The following is an 18,759-nucleotide window of genomic DNA, read 5'->3' as shown; positions in this document are numbered from 1 at the left end:
AGAGAGAGAGAGAGAGAGAGAGAGAGAGAGAGAGAGAGAGAGAGAATTAAGGGAGAACTGCAAAAGATGGGAGTCACAGAGGAAGATGGAGAAAAACAACTGGAAGAGACTCATACATAGTGCCAATCCCTCACTCACTCAAGGGTAACAGCTAAAGAGACTGAACAGGAAAAAGAAGTGAATAGGAGGCAAAATTTTGGTCTCAGCTGCGCAAAATTCAAGACACCACTATGTTCTTCTGTTGTTTAGAAGGTCTTCATTCTTGCCCTCTGACTGTGGCCAAACCATCTCATTGTAACAAAGGCAACAGTGGATAATGGTACTGTATTAGTGTGGAATTTAGATAACTAAATTTCATCAGCTGCCATATTTGAGTTATATTTAGTACTGTCTTAATCTCCTTCCTTGTGTATTTGAATGTTTCTCTCAGGAGTGACAGTGAGGCTCAAGTGAAGTTTCATAGGCTTCCTCCGTGGGTCAGCCAGCTGGACCTCCAGGTGAAAGACATGGAAGGGAACATTGCTGGCAGAGTGATTTCAAAAGAAACACTGATTATTATCCCAGGGAACTACACTATCAATAACTTATACCGCCTGATGGTGAGTGTGTGTGTTCCCCTAATATCTAACACGTTCAAGAATAAGACTTATTATCAAGCCACTTATGTGTGTGTGTGTGTGTGTGTGTGTTTATTTACCTAGTTGTATTTTCCTAGTTTTGGTTTACGGGAGGGGAGTAATCTCATAGTATTCTGTCTCTATATCTATCCAATTTGGTCTTAAAAGCATGGACAGTTACAGCACTGATATCTTCACTGAGTTCATTCCATTTGTTCATATTTCTGTGAGGAAAACTATACTTTTTGATGTCTCTTCTACAGTTAACTTTCTTCAACTTCTTACTGTGTCTCCTTGTACTCTATGTGTGTGTGTGTGTGTGTGTGTGTGCATCTGTATACCAGGTATCCACATACCAGGCCAGCAATCCTACACAGGTTGCCCAAGACAATGCACCACACACTCACACACACACACACACATTCACACTCTTAGCTGTGTTGGCCCCTGGTGTAAGGGAAAATTTTGTGGACCACCTTACTACACCAAGCTGGCCACATGATAATAATTATAGTAATAATAATGATAAAAGTAATGAGAATAGTAATACTGTAATAATAATAATGTTTCCTTTGAAGTTTTGCATCTCAGCACCAATTTTAATGCTAAGAATTTATTTGCAGTACCTTCCTGTTGTGTACAATTCATCTGAGTTGAAGTGCAAAGAAATGTCATATGCTCTGCCCTGTGAAGATTGTATGTACAAGCAGCAGACAACAGGGTAAATATGACACTCAGTGGCTCAGGGACTCAGATGCAAGCTGAGGTCACTTCCATTTTCTGTTGTGTGTTTCATTACGAGTTAACTCACAACAAACTTTATTCTTTTCATCACCCAAGAATGGAATTATTTATAATAATAATGATAATAATAATAATAATAATAATAATAAATAATAATAATAACAATAAAATAGTAATGATAATAATAATAATAATAATAATAATAATAATAATAATAATAATAATGAGTACTTTATTTTCACAACTATATACAGGAAACTTGCTTTGTGAGCTCTCAAGAAAACAGAAATAAAAAGTCATATATACATACATATCTCATACAATTAACACATTTAAAAAAAAAAAAGTACTGAAAAAGCATTAAAAACAAACATTAAAAGCTAAAATCTCAAGTTTGATAATCAACTCCGGGATGAGTAGCATGTGAAACCCATAGTTGTTCCTTTAGTGTTATTATGCTGGAAGGTACAACCAAGGACTCTGTATAATAGGAGGATGGTCCACTCCAATGGGTAGGCTGGGCACTGCATGAACACAGTGCCACCAAGCAAGTGGCCAGAGGGATAAAAGACTCAGCTGCTGCACTGAGGAACATGGGAAGACATGCCATTTGTCAACGCACATATATGTTGCCAAGATGGATACTTGATGATGCTCAACAATGTACTGTTCAAATAATTACAAGTGGAATAAGGATTTATCCTTTTCTGGCTTTCCTGAGAATCCTGAGAGGAGTGATAACTGTTTTTTAGACTAAGAAGTTCCTCCTTACTTGTGTGATGAACTCATAATGTAGCTGAGATCTATGTTATTGGTATTGTACTAGGCTTTGTAGGTGACAAGTTATGTATGGCCATTCCTTGAATGTACTGAAGTGTGCTGTGAAGGTGGCTGCAATGTGGAATTACCTAAAACAATGTATCAGCTCACCTGTCATGCCAACATCCAAGTCCACTCTGCACTAATATCTTAGCAGTATGTTTAAGTATTAAGATTAAAATCTTATAGATTGTAGATTTAGGCCAAGGTATGATTTCCAGACATGAATATCCAAATTGCTTGTGGCAGCAGGTGAGCCAGTGGATGCTGATTCCCTTATCCTTTTTCTTTAAAATCCCAATGCCATTACTCATGACTTATGATCCAGCCTTGTGATTAAGCCTGCATGGTAATGATTAAGCAAGTAAGCAATGAGTGGGTTTTCTCTTTGATTTATATAACATTGAGTACTGAGTCAAGAATTAATTAGATTACACAAGGCAAATAAAATATTCACATCCCTGCCTTCAATTTAGGGATGACATCATGACTTGTGTTAGGGAAATTCATAGATGAGAGTCAGGAGATGATTTTACAGTTATATAGAAATACAATAGAGTTGAGGATGAATATGAAGACAACGAAGACAACAAGGGTGTTCAGTAGCTTTATACCAGATTAGAATCAAGAATGAGATCATAGAATATGTTAGGAATGTACACTATTATATAGGAAGAAAACATGAAAATAAATCAACAGAAGGATAGGAATCAGTTGGAGTGCCTATGGGAAACAAAGCAATATAATGCAGTGTAATCTATCATTCTTAATAGAAAGAAAAATATATAGATATTTTACCAGCCCAAACATGCAGCTCAGAGAGCTTGGAGACTCCTTGAAGCTTACTGCTACTGTTCAAAGAATAAATTATTTGTCAAGCAGTTATTAAACTATGATGAGATATGAGGTAGGTATCTTAAAAATCACTTACATGGATAAGCAAATGGAGTAGTTAGTGTCCATGGAGGAATAAGAATTGTATTAGTTTACCAGTATCAAGTGGACTCTGTATGTCCAAGTATAGAGTCCTTGTTAACATTGCCATCCATGGCTTTGCAATAAAATGTGGCACAACAGACTAGACTGGGTGTTGTGGAATTTTTAATTTGAGAGGGGCATGTTAAGAGATGAGATGGGGTGATGTGGCACCTACAGCTTTGGTTATTAAAGGGATTACCAGTAAGTATTACACTCAGTTGTATCAAACTTTAACATAATGCATAATCTATTATTTCCGCAGCCAGATATTTAACAGTGAAGCTAGTGGCCATGATAACTCGAGAAAACTTAGCTTTCAAATGGTGCAGGTAATCATAAACTTATGTGAGTGAGAGTAATGTTTCCCTCTGGTCGTTGGAGGTGTCACTGTCATGGGGAGAGCAAAAATTTAACATTGAGTGGACAGAGTATACAAAATCCTTGGTACAAATAACAACTAAAACATAAGAACAAAGGATTGGTGCTAGAAGCCATCAGGCCTACACATGGCAGCCCCTGTATGAAACATGCCAACCTATTTCCACCTATCATTCTCATCCATAAATATGTCTAATAATTTTCTAATTAAATCTCCCAAATGATGCAGCATCAACAACCTGATTACTGAGTCTTTTCCTTCATGAATCATGAGAGAACTGACTTGACTGTTCTGTGTTGAACTATCTTGACTCAGTTGGTAACAAGTTATGTAATATGAGTGTGTCTTGCCAAGGGTTGCATTCTAGCCTCTCTACTCTCTTGGCTGACCTTTGAATCAATTTCCAGGTGCTTGAAAGTCCCCTCACCTCCTCCCTTGCTTTCAAAGATCAGTGTTCCACCAAGGGTTGCACTCCTTGCCTTTCTCTCTCTCTCTTGGCTAACATATAAATCCACTTCAACATACTTCAGGATTTCTCTCACCTCCTGCCTTGCTTTCCTCAGCGTCAGATAAGAGTGCTCTGGATGACAACAACACTGATAGAGTTTGCATTCCTAGAAGTGTGTTACCTTTGTACGGGCATAATGGCTGTTGCTACTTTCAGAATGCCGTCACCTCCTCTCTTACTTATGCAGACCTCCCCTGGATGACAACAAAACTGCAGTGATGCTGATTGCAATCCTGGGAGTGTGTTGTCTCTGTACTGGCTTAGTGGTCATCACTACCTTCAGCCATACCAGAACAGTTAACCAGCTTACCTGCCTCCTTCCCTCTTACCACAACACGAGAGGCACCAGGAGTGAGTCAAGGTCTTTAGACTCTCCCTTAATTACTACACAACTTCCCACTGACAGATGCCAAATTTCTCCATGTAAGTATGTGTGTCTTTTTTGTTTTTCTTCTTCTTCTTCTTCTTCTTCTTCTTCTTCTTCTTCTTCTTCTTCTTCTTCTTCTTCTTCTTCTCCTTTTTTTCTTTTCTTTCTTCTTCTTCTTCTTCTTCTTCTTTACTAATGGGAATGTGGTGCAGGGAGTCAGCACAGTGGAGACTGCCGCACTTCCATTAGCAATCTTACATCCCTGGAATTATAAAGTTGCTCTCCAAGGGAGTGATGTCACAACAATGTCACTGATACTTCCATGCACCCAGCAGGTGGCTGGGTCTTACATGTGTTGATTTACGAGAGTAATTAGCTTTATTATCCGCTGTTGTCACTTAACCATAGTGACAAAAATTAGCACAGAGTTTGAAACACACTTTGTTAAAGTATGATCCTAATTCATCCGTTTGTCAGAGAGCTATAATGGAAAAAAAAAAAAAAAAAAAAAAAAATGCAACAATCCTTGAAATGCCTAGTATTATCTGTGGTAGGTAATGATGGTAAATATAACATTTCTTTAAAATCTGAAGACCTTTGCTGCACACAGGTGTTGGGAATGTGCTGTTGGTGCATGCTGCAGACACACCAGAGCTGATGCACTTCTGTAAGAACCTGAAGGCTACCATCATCAAGTGCTGCAGCAGAAAGGTAAGGCAGCAGGTTTCAAGACCCTTATCTAATTTTAGATGATCTCTTTGACCTTTCTTTAGAGACTGGCACCTCAATGGGACCTTATTTTCATTCTTTTTGTTGCCCAAGGCCATTGGCCTTCTTACATTAACAAAAAAAAAAAAAAAAAAAAAAAAAGCACAGGGAACTCAAAATAATACAAGAGTTAACCAGTATTCACAATCTTTCATCCCTTTCACTGGTAAACTCTGGAACCCCCTGCCTGCTTCTGTATTCCCCCTTCCTATGACTTGGATTCTCTCAAGAGGGACTGAGGTCTCAAGACTCTTCTCCAACCTGGGGTAATCCTTTTGGGCCTTTTTCTGTGAGGGACTGGCACCTCAGTGCATCCTTTAGCCTCTCTGACCTTGGCCTCAGCCTCACTACACACTACACAAGTCCTTCCAAGGAGTATCATATGCCAGCTTAAGTGGTCAGCTGGCCACTACAATGAAAGGAGGGAAAAGCAAGGTTAACATTTTTACTCAGCCTGGCCAGTGTGTGTGTAACTTACCACACTCTTTTCAGTTGCTTGTATTCCCTTTCTCATGCTTCAGTCCAGACAGTGTAGGTATGAATGATCACTCTCTTGTGTCCCTTGTATTCCCTTCCTTGTGCTTGAGCCCAGACAGTGTAGGTATGAATGATCACTCTTGTGTCCCCTGTATTCCATTTCTTTTGCTTATGTCTGGTCATTGTGTGCATAACATCATTTTCATGTTCCCTGTATTCCCTTCTTTTTCCCCTCAATGTATATCTCTCATTCTAATCCCTGTTTTCCATATTCTATTTTCCTCATTCTGTCTCCGCTGCAACAGGTTCTGGACATCACTGTGAGGGATGTGCAGAGAATGGAATCCCCAGAGACTTGGCTGCTGCAGGTGTTGTCCCAGCAAGACACTACAGTTCTGCTTGTCATGTCTCCAGTACTGGCGGCCCTGCACAGGAGTATCCAGCCTAATGATAGTGCTGCATGTGAGCCTCTTTGCTCTTGGTAGTAATTAAGGTGCAGAATGGAAGAATCTTGTGCTTCTTACTGAAGCAAAAAAAAGACATTTCAGATGAACCTGTTAGCATCAAGTGAGTCATTTACAGTCTTAAATAAGAGAGAAAGAAGAAATGGACAAAAATGTAGGAGGAGAAGGGTGGAGGGAAGGTATCAAAGCATTAGCTAGTGAAAAGGCAAAGAGAAAGAAGAGGCGGACAAGAATATAGGAGAAGAAGGGTGGAGGGAAGTGTCAAGGCATAAATTAGTGGAAGAATATTTAGAAAAACTAGAGCATTTCTTACATGAAAAGGAAAAAATAAATAAATAAAAAAAAAAGTTTAAGAAGAACACTAAATTGATATCAGCTCCCGTGCAAGTGTCTTCACAAACTCTTCGGTCAGTTTTCATATTACTTTTTTCTGCATCAGCCACAGTCTCTTTTAGGAAGTAACAAGATAACCTACTAACAAAATAATCTTGCATATTTTATCATTTTAATTGTTTTACAGGCCTGGATGAAAAATAGTGGTGGTGGTGGTGGTGGTGGTGGTGATGGTATAAAGGGCCATATTTTGTGAGACACTTTAGCACCACACCTCCATTGCTTTCAAAACACTCTGGTTGAAGTGACATGGGATTTAAGGGTGTTTTTACAGTTCTAGTGACAGATAAACAAGATTTGTATATTATAAACAGGAGAAACATGCTTAATAACCTGGCTAGTCATCTCTGTAGCCTTTGAAAATGGTCATGGTGAGAGAGCAGTGTTTCTGAATATGGGCCTAAGGTAAATTATAAATTACTCTATATACATACTAAATGGAAAATACTCTCTCTATACATATTCACTTTAATATACATAATATATAACTGTGTGTGTGTGTATTTACCTAGTTGTATTTACCTAGTTATGTTTTACAGGAAAAGAGCTATGCTCATGCTGTCCTGTCTCCATATCTATAAGCATCCAGCTTAACTTTAAATTCATGAATACTTTTTGCTTGTACCACTGTTTCATCTAAGTTGTTCCATGTTTCTATGATTCTATTTGGGAAACCATATTTCTTGACATCTCTTCTACTTGCTGTTTTCCTCAATTTCACTCCATGTCCTCTTGTATCTTTTGAATCCCACACAAATATATCTTCTTTATCAACTTGATCCTTACCCTTTAAAGCTCTGTATATAGCAATCAGGTCCCCTCTTTCTCTTCTCTCTTGTAATGATGGAAGCTTCAATCTCCTTAATCTTTCTTCATAGGTTAAATTTCTCAAACTTGGTACCAATTTGGTTGCAGCTCTTTGGATTGTTTCTATTTTCCTTATTTCCTTTTTATTATGGGGTGACCAAACGATTGTGGCATATTCCAGTTTTGGTCGAATCACATATTCCATCAACTTTTTCATCATCTCTTCATCCATGTAAGCATATGCCCCTTTCATCTTTCTTAGTAACTCATAGGTTTCCCCAACTATTTTGTTTACATGTTTTTCTGGTGATAAATTATCACTTATTGTAATTCCCAAGTCTTTTTCTTCTTTGGTTTTCTTAATTTCCACTTCTCCCATGGTGTAGGAACTTGTCAATCTTCTTTTGCTTTTTCCTAATTCCATCACCTTGCATTTCTTTGCATTGAATTCCACTTCCCATTTCTTACTCCATTTATATATCTTATTTAGATCTCTCTGTATTATTTCACAATCCATATTGTTTTTCCACTCTTTTCATTAATTTTGTATTGTCTGCAAAGAGACTTATATAACTGTCAACATCATCCACCATATTGTTGACATACACCAGAAACATTACAGGAGCTAAGACTGTCCCCTGTGGTACTCCACTTGTAACTCTACACCATTCTGATTTTTCTCCCTTTATTACTGTTCTCATTTCTCTATCCCTCAAGAAGTCTGTAATCCAATTCAGTGTGTTTCCTTGCAAACCCCCTATATTTTGAATTTTCCATAGCAGTCTCTGGTGTAGTACCATATCAAATGCTTTTTTAGGTCTAAATAAACAGTCTGCCCAATCCTCTCTCTCTTGAATTATATCAGTTGCTCTACTATAAAAGCTCACTAAATTTGTGACACAAGATCTTCCACTTCTAAAACCAAATTGTCTGTCAGTCAATGTATGTGTTTCTTCTAAATATTCCATCTGTTTTTAACTATTCTTTCCACTATTTTTACCACCACACTTGTTAGAGACACTACTCTGTAATTCGATGGATCTTCTTTATTACATCCTTTAAAAATGGGCACAATATTGGCTCTCTTCCAGTCTAGAGGAATTTTTCCTTCCTTAAAAGAACATACCATGGTATTGTGTATACCTTCTGCCAGTTGTTCACAACATTCCTTAAGTATCCAGTTGGACAATCCATCTGGTCCTTGAGCCTTACTTACATCCAAATCTTTCATAATCTTCTTTGTTTCACTTATGTCCACCTGTATCTCTCTCATCACCTTGTCTCTGTGCCATGCTCTTTCTCCTTCAAATTTGCTTTCTTTGGTGAATACTGACTGGAAGCACTTGTTCATTAATTCTGCTTGTAACTGTGTATCTCCGTATGTAATGTCATCTTTCATTAATTTATTTATTGTTTGCCTGTTTTTCATCTTCCCATTCATATATCTGAAGAATAACTTCAGCTCATCTTTGCATTTGTTAACTATATCTTTCTCATAATTCCTTTCTTCATCTCAGGATTCTGATATATTCATTTCTTGCCTTCTTGAAATCTTCCCATTTTTCACTTCCTCCTTTTTTCTCCATCTATTCCATGCTGCTTCTTTTTCTTTTCTTGCTGTTATACATCTAGTATTAAACCAGTCTTTTTTCTTTTTCACTTCCTTTGTTTTGATCTTAAGTACATAGCTACTGACCCCTTCATTATAAATTTCCATGAATGTGTCCCACTTTTCCTACATACTGCTTGCCGTGAACAGTTGTTTCCGTTTAGCCTCTGCAAAATATTCCCTCAACCTGATAAAATCTGCTTTCCTGTAATTATATCTCCCATTCTTGTAAATTTCACACCTGTTTTCTATTGGACCACTGCCTATACTGAATTCAATTAACAGATGGTCACTTTTACCTAGTGGGCACTGATAATTTATTCCTTCAGTGATGTCCATTTTCTTTGTAAACACAAAGTCTAGCCTTGATACGTCTTCATTACCCCCAAATCTTGTATTTTCTCCAATCCATTGAGTCATAGTATTTGTCATTATTAAATTTAGAAGCATATATACACCCATGACTCTTCTCCCCCCGTCCGTGGTCCACTCTTCCCAGCATACCTCCTTGCAATTAAAGTCACCCATAAGTGTTATATTATTACTCTGCCAGTATTCTCTCCAAACAGTTACCAGTATCTCTTAACAATAATTTATAATCCTCTTGTGTCCATGCATTCGTCTTTGGGGGTACATAAGCCACTGCAAAATTTCTTCTTCCTTCTTTCCTTTTTGTTTGAATTCTAATTACTTCTGCCATTCCTTCTCACATTTCAACCTCTTCCACTGTTACACTCTTCTTTGTAAGTAACATGACTCCTCCCCCTTTCTTATTATTTCTATATTTTATCCACACATTATAATTACTATTACCAATTCATATATTTTCTGTTGTCTCATTTAGTTTAACTTCAGTAATACCCATGATGTCGGGCTGCTCTATCATAATATAATTATTCAATTCTCACAATGTTGATATTAAACCATTTATATTTGTATATACCACTGTCCACTTTTTATTTTTCCATACATTATTTGCATTTTCTATTATTTTTTTGTCAGATATCACTTCCTGAGCCTCTCATCTTTTACCTTCCAATAGATTTTTTTTTTCTCTTTCTTTGTTCTTTTCTCGTTTTTTGCCTTTGCTTCTTTTATTAGATCGTTTACCTGAGTATCTCCTCCTCATTCATGTCCCTCTTTATCCAAATTTTCCTGTATTGCTTTGTCTTGTCCAGTTTCCACGCATTCGATATCACTTCCATGGTGTGTGTGTGTGTGTGTGTGTGTGTGTGTGTGTGTGTGTGTTTTGACCCTGCAGATGAAGGGAGCACATTGGCAGTGAAGGACAGGATATAGGATGGTGGTGGTAGCATTGGTGTAGTGGTAGCCGTCAGTGTTGAGTGGTGGTTATGGTGGTGGTGGTGATGATAGTACATAGTAGCAAGTAGCAATATATGTTGACCCTGCAGGTGAAGGGAGCACAGCAGCAGTGAAGGGAAGAATGCAGGCCTGGGACAACCTGCTGCGGGAGTGTCTGCGCTTCCTGCAGGAGCGCCTCGCTCTCAATTACACCCGCCTCCTGATCGTGGCCAAGTGAGTGCAGAGAGAGAGAGAGAGAGAGAGAGAGAGAGAGAGAGAGAGAGAGAGAGAGAGAGAGAGAGAGAGAGAGAGAGAGAGAGAGAGAGAGAGAGAGAGAGAGAGAGAGAGAGAGAGAGAGAGAGAGAGAGAGAGAGAGAGAGAGAGAGAGAGAGAGAGAGAGAGAGAGAGAGAGAGAGAGAGAGAGAGAGAGAGAGAGAGAGAGAGAGAGAGAGAGAGAGAGAGAGAGAGAGAGAGAGAGAGAGAGAGAGAGAGAGAGAGAGAGAGAGAGAGAGAGAGAGAGAGAGAGAGAGAGAGAGAGAGAGAGAGAGAGAGAGAGAGAGAGAGAGAGAGAGAGAGAGAGAGAGAGAGAGAGAGAGAGAGAGAGAGAGAGAGAGAGAGAGAGAGAGAGAGAGAGAGAGAGAGAGAGAGAGAGAGAGAGAGAGAGAGAGAGAGAGAGAGAGAGAGAGAGAGAGAGAGAGAGAGAGAGAGAGAGAGAGAGAGAGAGAGAGAGAGAGAGAGAGAGAGAGAGAGAGAGAGAGAGAGAGAGAGAGAGAGAGAGAGAGAGAGAGAGAGAGAGAGAGAGAGAGAGAGAGAGAGAGAGAGAGAGAGAGAGAGAGAGAGAGAGAGAGAGAGAGAGAGAGAGAGAGAGAGAGAGAGAGAGAGAGAGAGAGAGAGAGAGAGAGAGAGAGAAGCATGGTGACCTGATGAGTGTATTTCCCAGGCCACAAATCAAGCATGGTGACCTTATGAGTGTATTCCTTAGGTCACAAATTAAGCATGGTGACCTTATGAGTGTATTCCCCAGGCCACAAATCCAGTATGGCAACCTGATCTGTGTATTCTTCCCTAGGTCACAAAGAAGCCTCAGGGACGACATTCCTGAGCTTGTACCAGACAAGAGATACCTGCTCCCTCGCCACCAACAGGAGCTGCTGAATGCACTGGGAAGCTGCCATGCATAAGTCTCATCCCTCACCACCACCATGAGCTGTGGAGTGCACTGCTGATGTGTCTCTTTTGCCCCTGAGGCTTGAATAGTAGAAAAAGTTAGTGTGTGTGGGATTGGGTATGAGAACCTAAAAAGGAAAAGCCCATTTCAGTAATGGTATTCTTGGGAAGTGAGTCTCAGGTTATATAAAATCATATGCCTTAGTTGGACATACTTGAGGTTTGCAAAGTTAGTACATGTGTATGTGTAGGACTGGGCAATAGAAAATAAAAGGAAAAGCTTGTTTTAGTAATGGTATTCTTGGGAAGTGCTCAGAAATGGAGTCCCAGGTTACATAAAATTACCTACCATGGTTGGGCAGACTTGACGTGTTAGGTACTGAGCGACCTAACCGTATATACACTGCCCTGTAGGTTACTTAGCTGAATAAGTCTGTATGTTGAAGTGGAGTGGTGGAGAATTGGCTGTCATGTTTGTTGGTCAGTATTGGATCATGCATGACTTTTTTATCTGGCTCTTCTATATTATTTCATGACCTCAGCCAGCTGTGCTATGCCAAGGCTCCTGGGATGTGATTGATGTATGTGTGAGTGTGTGTTGCTTTTTCTGGGCCACCCTGCATGGGAATGATGGCCTGGTATATATATTTAGACAGACAGAAGTGTAAATTACTATGGTATAAATTGCCCATCACTGAACAAGTAGTACCCAATGCTTTGTTTGGATATAGGAAAGCAATGTGTTGCAGTGTGCCTCATTCGTACAGGACCAGATTTATGCTAGTGTTGTCATCACATAATCACAAAACTAAATATTGCAGACTGACACTCAAACAAACTCATCAACGCACACTCACATACCCAGACTGCTGTGCCATGTCAGAACCACACATATCTTCAAAAAATGTCATAATTAATGCAGTAGTCTTACCCAGTAATCAGCAACACTTAGACAAGTTGATCAGTGGAGGCTTAGGTACCCACACTACTGCACTGTATCTCAGGACATCACAGTGAATGTTGTGATTAATGCAGTATACTTGACAGTAATCACAAACTAAATGTCACAGTCAGCACCACTCATGAATAAGTTGATCAATGCACACTTGAATATCCAGACCACTGTACCAAAACTCAGGACCACATGATTATCTAAAAAAAAAAAAAAATAAATAAATAATTTTTTTTTTTTTAAATAAATGAAACACTATTATATTTGCCATTGAAATTAAAAGGTATTAATGATATACAAATTATTAGACAAACAGCTTAAGTTAAACCTTAAACTAAACACATATGACAGATCTTTGCATGATCCAACACTTTAAATGAGCTCATCAAATTACTGTGGTGAAATGTACAAATTTGTGTCCATTATCATATATTTTATTTAGTGGAATTGAAATATAACAACAGTAAAGAGATTCCTAGTGAAATGTACAAAATTCTGTTCATTATCATATTTCTGATTTTACAGAATTTAAACACAATAACAATAGACTATTTCATCTCATGAAATGTAGAAAAATTCTGTCCATTATAATATTTTTGATCTAGTAAAAGTTGAATATAAAAACAATCAACTAGTCCCTAGTGAGATGTACAGATTTCTGTCCATTATAATATTTCAAGTTAGCAAAATTGAGATACAGTATAAGGCAAAGAGTATGAATGATGTGTGTGTGTGTGTGTGTGTGTGTGTGTGTGTGTGTGTGTGTGTGTGTGTGTGTGTGTGTGTGTGTGTGTGTGTGTGTGTGTGTGTGTGTGTGTGTGTGGTGCCTTGTCTAGACCACCTGTTTGTGATTGCCAGCCTGGTATATAGACAGATGGATAGAATTTTTACTTGAACCATGAATACTAAGTAAGTCTATTTATTCTAACATTTTTATTTACACTTAAGTAATGATGATATGACATTTACTGATAGTCACTTCAAACTCTTACTACATAATAATTACACAAGTGTACCTGTTGAGATTTTCTCTCTCTCTCTCTCTCTCTCTCTCTCTCTCTCTCTCTCTCTCTCTCTAGATATTTTAATGCTTTATTTCACTGGGTAATGCAGTATGTATCTGTACTGACCTGCACAAGTGATAGTTAGTGAGTACAATCAGCAGAGAACAGTTTGAGTATAGAATGTGTAGATGTAATTTATTATATTCCTGTCTGCCTATTTTCTTCTAAGTAAACCTAACTCATATTTTACTCTGAGTGAGTGTGTGTGTGTGTGTGTGTGTGTGTGTGTGTGTGTGTGTGTGTGTGTGTGTGTGTGTGTGTGTGTGTGTGTGTGAATGTAAATTGTAACATGTATTTTACTTATAATAAAATATTGGCTAAACATGATATTTCTATATTTCTATATAGTCCCTCTCCACTCTCCCTGTGTGTGTGTGTGTGTGTGTATTTCTTTCTGATTATTTATATTTTATTTATATAAGATAGTAGTTTGATATTTTTATAACCTTGTAATCAACATTGAATCTTGCACCCACCTACTGGCATATTTCAATATATATATATATATATATATATATATATATATATATATATATATATATATATATATATATATATATATATATATATATATATATATATATATATATATATATATATATATATATATGTGATCTGGCTTTCCTTACTGAGTCTTGGTCATCATCCTCTTTTAGAGATTTTGGTGAAACTTTTGCTGTTGCCTTGGATATATCAAAAGCTTTTGATAGAGTATGGCACAAAGCTCGCATTTCCAAACTATCCTCCTACAGCTTCTTTCCTTCTCTCTGTAACTTCATCTCAAGTTTCTTTTCTGACCGTTCTATTGCTGCTGTGGTAGACAGTCACTGTCCTTCTCCTAAATCTGTTAACAGTGGTGTTCCTCAGGATTCTATCGTCATCCACTCTTCCTATATTCATCAATGATCTTCAAAACTAAACTTCTTGTCCTATCCAATCCTACACTGATTATACTAACCTGCATTTTTCCACGTCTTTTCATGGACATCCAACCCTTCGGGAAGTAAACAGTTCACACAGGGAAGCCACAGAATGCCTCACTTCTAATCTCTCTCTAAAATTTCTGACTGGGGCAGAGCAAACCTGGTATTGTTCAATGCCTCAAAAACTCAATTCCTCCATCTATCAACTCAACATAACCTTCCAGACAACAACTATCCCCTCTTTTACACTGAACCTCCTCAGTCTGTCCTTTTCTTATAATCTAAACTGGAAACTTCACATCTCATCTCTAGCTAAAACAGCTTCTATGAAGTTAGGCATTCTGAGATGTCTGCCAGTTTTTCTCACCCCCCCTCAGCTGGTGACTCTGTACAAGGGCCTTATCCATCCATGTATGACAATCCATGTATGAAGAGTTATAAAGAAAGGACTTACTTATTACTGGTTACACTTGCAATAACACGATACCACGTCCAACACCTCACGGTCACTTGATGCAAGCCACTCATTAGCCGACCAACTCATCTCAGCTTCAAGACAACTCAATCTGGAAATAACAGATAAAGGAAATAGGTGGGGCTATAGGAAATAGGTGTTGCACTGCATCACTGACACTAAGTATTCTTTCAAGGAAATGTTATTCTCTGTACTGAACAGGCTTCACTAATGATACCCACTTCTATGCAGCAACAAGACTCGCTTCATGTTATTCCCTAACAGAACTGGTGATATTCTACCAGAAATTAATATAAAAACAACCTAATAAGCAGAACAAGCTGAACTTTATGGGAGTCATAAAAACTTAACTTTTAATTTTCATACAAGTAACATCTCCCAAAGACTTTGAAGATGCACCACCATGCTACATGATATAAGAAATGTTATGGCTTGTGAAGTTTTAAAAACAGTCTAGTTAGCCACACGTTTCCACGCATACAACACTGTAATCCCTTTCAGGAAGTGAACAGTTGACGCAGGGAAGCCACAGAACGCCTCACTTCTCATCTCTAAAATTTGTGATTGGTGCAGAGCAAACTTAGTATTGTTCAATGCCTCAAAACTCCATTCCTCCATCTATCAAATCAACACAAGCTTGCAGACAACTATCCAGTCCTCTTCAGTAACACTCAACTGTCCCCCTCTTCTACAATGAACATCCTCAGTCCTTTATTTATAATCTAAACCAGAAACTTCACATCTCATCTCTAGCTAAAACAGCTTCTATTAAGTTAGACATTCCAAGTTCTCTGCCAGTTAATCTCACCCCACCAGCTGCTAACTGTACAGGGGCCTTATCTGCCCATATGTAAGGAGAATGCTTCACATGTCTAGGGGAGTTCGTCATACTTTTCTTCTAGACAGGGTGGAATCAAAAGCTTTTCATCTCATCAACTCCTCTAACTAACTAAGTGATTGTCTTCAGCCTCTTTGTCATGCCCACAATGTTGCAATCTCTACACTACCTGTCCCTGCATACAGCATGCCACATTCTCAGCAGGAACTCCTTCAGTCTCATTCATCCTTCCATCCATCTCTCCACACCGTCCCACCACCACCACTACCACCACTACTACTCACTCTCTTCCTGTGTTCACTCTTTCATTGCTATCACATCCTCACTCAATCACTGGCAAAACACTGCTCCACTGTCTTGTCCTCCACGGCACACTATGCTGCTACACTCAGACCACCTGTAACTCCTTGCATTCACATCCATACTATGCCCTTGCTTGGAGGAAGAGACCACCACCCAGGCTCCCCTCATACCACTTTCCACACACTGGGGCCTCCTTTGTTCCATCTCATTCCTGCATTCATTCAGCCTCACCTCCTATCTCACTTTTCACTATCTTGTAGCCCACTGTAATCCCTGTCTTGCTCAACCTGTCTCCTCGCACTTTTCACTATCTTGTAGCCCACTGTAATCCGTCTTGCTCAACCTGTCTCCTCTCACTTTTCACTATCTTGTAGCCCACTGTAATCCCTGTCTTGCTCAACCTGTCTCCCCTCAACAGGTTACAGCATCAAGTGTTCCTGCTGGATTGCTCAGCAGGTTTGATTTCTTGGTGTACGTCATGTTATATATATATATATATATATATATATATATATATATATATATATATATATATATATATATATATATATATATATATATATATATATAATATATATATATATATATATATATATATATATATATATATATATATATATATATATATATATAAATATAATATATATATATATATATATATATATATATATATATATATATATATATATATATATATATATATATATATATATATATATATATATATATATATATATACATATATACCAGTACCAGGACCACCACCACCACCAGCACCACGACCACCACCACCACCTGCACCATCACCAGCACCAGGACCACCACCAGGACCACCACCAGCACCAGGACCACCACCACCACCACCACCAGTACCAGGACCACCACCACCACCACCACCACCATCACCAGGACCACCACCACCACCAGGACCACCACCACCACCACCACCAGGATCACCACCACCACCACCAGGCTAAAGACAGTCACTTAGAGGAGAGCAGTTAACACAAAAGCTTTTCATTTCATCCTGTTTTCAAGAGCGGTACGAGTGGAACACCTCCCCCGCCCCCGCCTCCCTGTACAGAGTTAGCAGCTGTGGGAAGGGGAGAGGGGGGAGAGAAAAACTGGGAGATGACTCGGAACGCCTACTGTTATATGACAGCTAATTAAGACGGCCTTACAACACGCACTTCACTTTGGCCAAACATTAAAAAAAATAAAAATAAATAAATAAATAAAATAAAATAAATAACAAAATAAATAAAAAAATAATAAATAATAATAATAATAACAATAAAGGCGGTTTAAGCTATGAATATGAAGTGAACACCTGACCTACCACAGTCCCTCACACACCTGCACAGTCACACACCTGCAGTCACTTGGAGCCTTTCCTCTGCTTCAAGACACTTTCCTCTGCTCACCTCACCCTGCTTGACAAATGCCATCTATTGTAAACACTGAAAACTCATTAACATTTGACCCGGATCCTTCTCACACACACATGACTTCACTCGTGTGTGTGTGTGTGTGTGTGTGTGTGTGTGAGAGTGTGTTCCAGGATTTTTTATTCGTTTGAAAGGCCACAGATGATTAATTAGATCAAGAATGTCTTTTTTTTCCGTTTCTCCTTGTTAAATTATCACTGGAATCATTAAAGTCCACAATGACTGTTAATTACACACACACACGGAGAGAGAGAGAGAGAGAGAGAGAGAGAGAGAGAGAGAGAGAGAGAGAGATTTTAATCGTCTCGGTGTCTGCACTATCACCACAATTTGTCGTATCACTTGGAAAACACTACTAACATTTTCTGTTTATCGCTTTTAAAGTTGTAGTTTGTAAAGATAAATAAAGTCACATTTTCTGCCTTAGCGTTTAAATTTTAACGACCGGTAGCGTAGTATGGGAGGAGGAGAAGGAAGAATTAATAGAAAGAAGGCGAAAGAAGAGTGAGGAAGAGGAGGGAAAAAAGGAATGAGAACAGCGGGGTCAGAGGAGGAAGAGAAGAGAGGGGAGGGAACGGAAAACAGGAAAAAAAAAAAACGCTCAAAAAATCAACATAGCGCGCAATCGTTCTTGTAATGAAAGTAAAAGGAAAAAAAAAAAATTTCCATTATTTAAAGGAGGAATTAAGAGGAAAGAGAAGATGGTATTAAGAAGATGGTGGAGGAAAAGGAGGGAGAGAAAAAAAAAAAATCGAACAGAGGGTTGAGGAGGAACAGAAAGAGAGAACAGCAACACACACACACACACACACACACACACACACACGAATAATTCAAGATAGAAGAGTACAGCATACCGACGAATACGATAAGTAAAGGTGATGAGAGTGCAGTCCAGCCACAAACCAACAGACATTCGGCAACAGAGAGGTACAATTCAATTCCACACTCACCCAAACCTTCCTTTGTCACGCAGATCGCCAGCAGTCCACACCTGCGGCAACACTCCACACCTGCCCGCTCGCCGGTTTGAAATGAAATGGAGGGATCCGTTAGGCCGCGTACCACCCTGTCTTTGTCTTTCTCTCTTTCCCTCTCTCCCTCCCACTCTCTTTATCCCCCCCTCATAACTACCAGTCCCCACACCCTCAAAAGGCTCCAGTTGAAATGATCTCTTTAAATACTACGATATGCTTGTTATAGGTTGACAGCCAATCAGTTATGTTGAGAAATACCCCTTAATAAGCATAGCTCAATGCCATCATTGAAAAAAAAAAGTAAATGAATACATAAAAAAAAAAAAAAAGAATATAAGAATTAATGAGAACATATATAATTGAAAAGCAACGAAGGTATC

General features: G+C 38.7%; 1 protein-coding gene and 1 long non-coding RNA gene across 6 annotated transcripts in view; one reads left to right on the top strand and one right to left on the bottom strand.

Annotated features, from left to right (window-relative positions):
* The window catches only part of LOC135113650 (uncharacterized), a 29,673-nt gene extending 15,936 nt beyond the window's left edge, over positions 1 to 13,737 (top strand). For 4 of the 5 annotated variants that reach the window (XM_064029080.1, XM_064029081.1, XM_064029083.1 and 1 more), the window contains 7 exons: positions 431 to 599; positions 1,241 to 1,338; positions 4,233 to 4,468; positions 5,023 to 5,123; positions 5,963 to 6,119; positions 10,343 to 10,466; positions 11,302 to 13,737. In XM_064029080.1, coding sequence (XP_063885150.1) covers positions 431 to 599; positions 1,241 to 1,338; positions 4,233 to 4,468; positions 5,023 to 5,123; positions 5,963 to 6,119; positions 10,343 to 10,466; positions 11,302 to 11,413 — 997 coding nt within the window. In that variant the 3' untranslated portion in view covers positions 11,414 to 13,737. The remainder of the gene's footprint in view (positions 1 to 430; positions 600 to 1,240; positions 1,339 to 4,232; positions 4,469 to 5,022; positions 5,124 to 5,962; positions 6,120 to 10,342; positions 10,467 to 11,301) is intronic. The other variant, XM_064029085.1, reaches the window with a different exon arrangement.
* Positions 1 to 18,759, bottom strand: part of LOC135113652 (uncharacterized) — a 40,404-nt gene extending 21,645 nt beyond the window's left edge. The window contains exons 1-2 of the long non-coding RNA XR_010274926.1: positions 18,356 to 18,759; positions 14,793 to 14,904 (exon numbers count right to left, since the gene is read on the bottom strand). This is a non-coding gene — a long non-coding RNA (uncharacterized LOC135113652). The remainder of the gene's footprint in view (positions 1 to 14,792; positions 14,905 to 18,355) is intronic.

This window comes from Scylla paramamosain, chromosome 26 (genome assembly GCF_035594125.1).
Source record: "Scylla paramamosain isolate STU-SP2022 chromosome 26, ASM3559412v1, whole genome shotgun sequence".
Lineage (NCBI taxonomy): Eukaryota > Metazoa > Arthropoda > Malacostraca > Decapoda > Portunidae > Scylla > Scylla paramamosain.
Note: the sequence above shows the minus strand (reverse complement) of the source record. Positions and strands in the feature narration are given on the sequence as shown.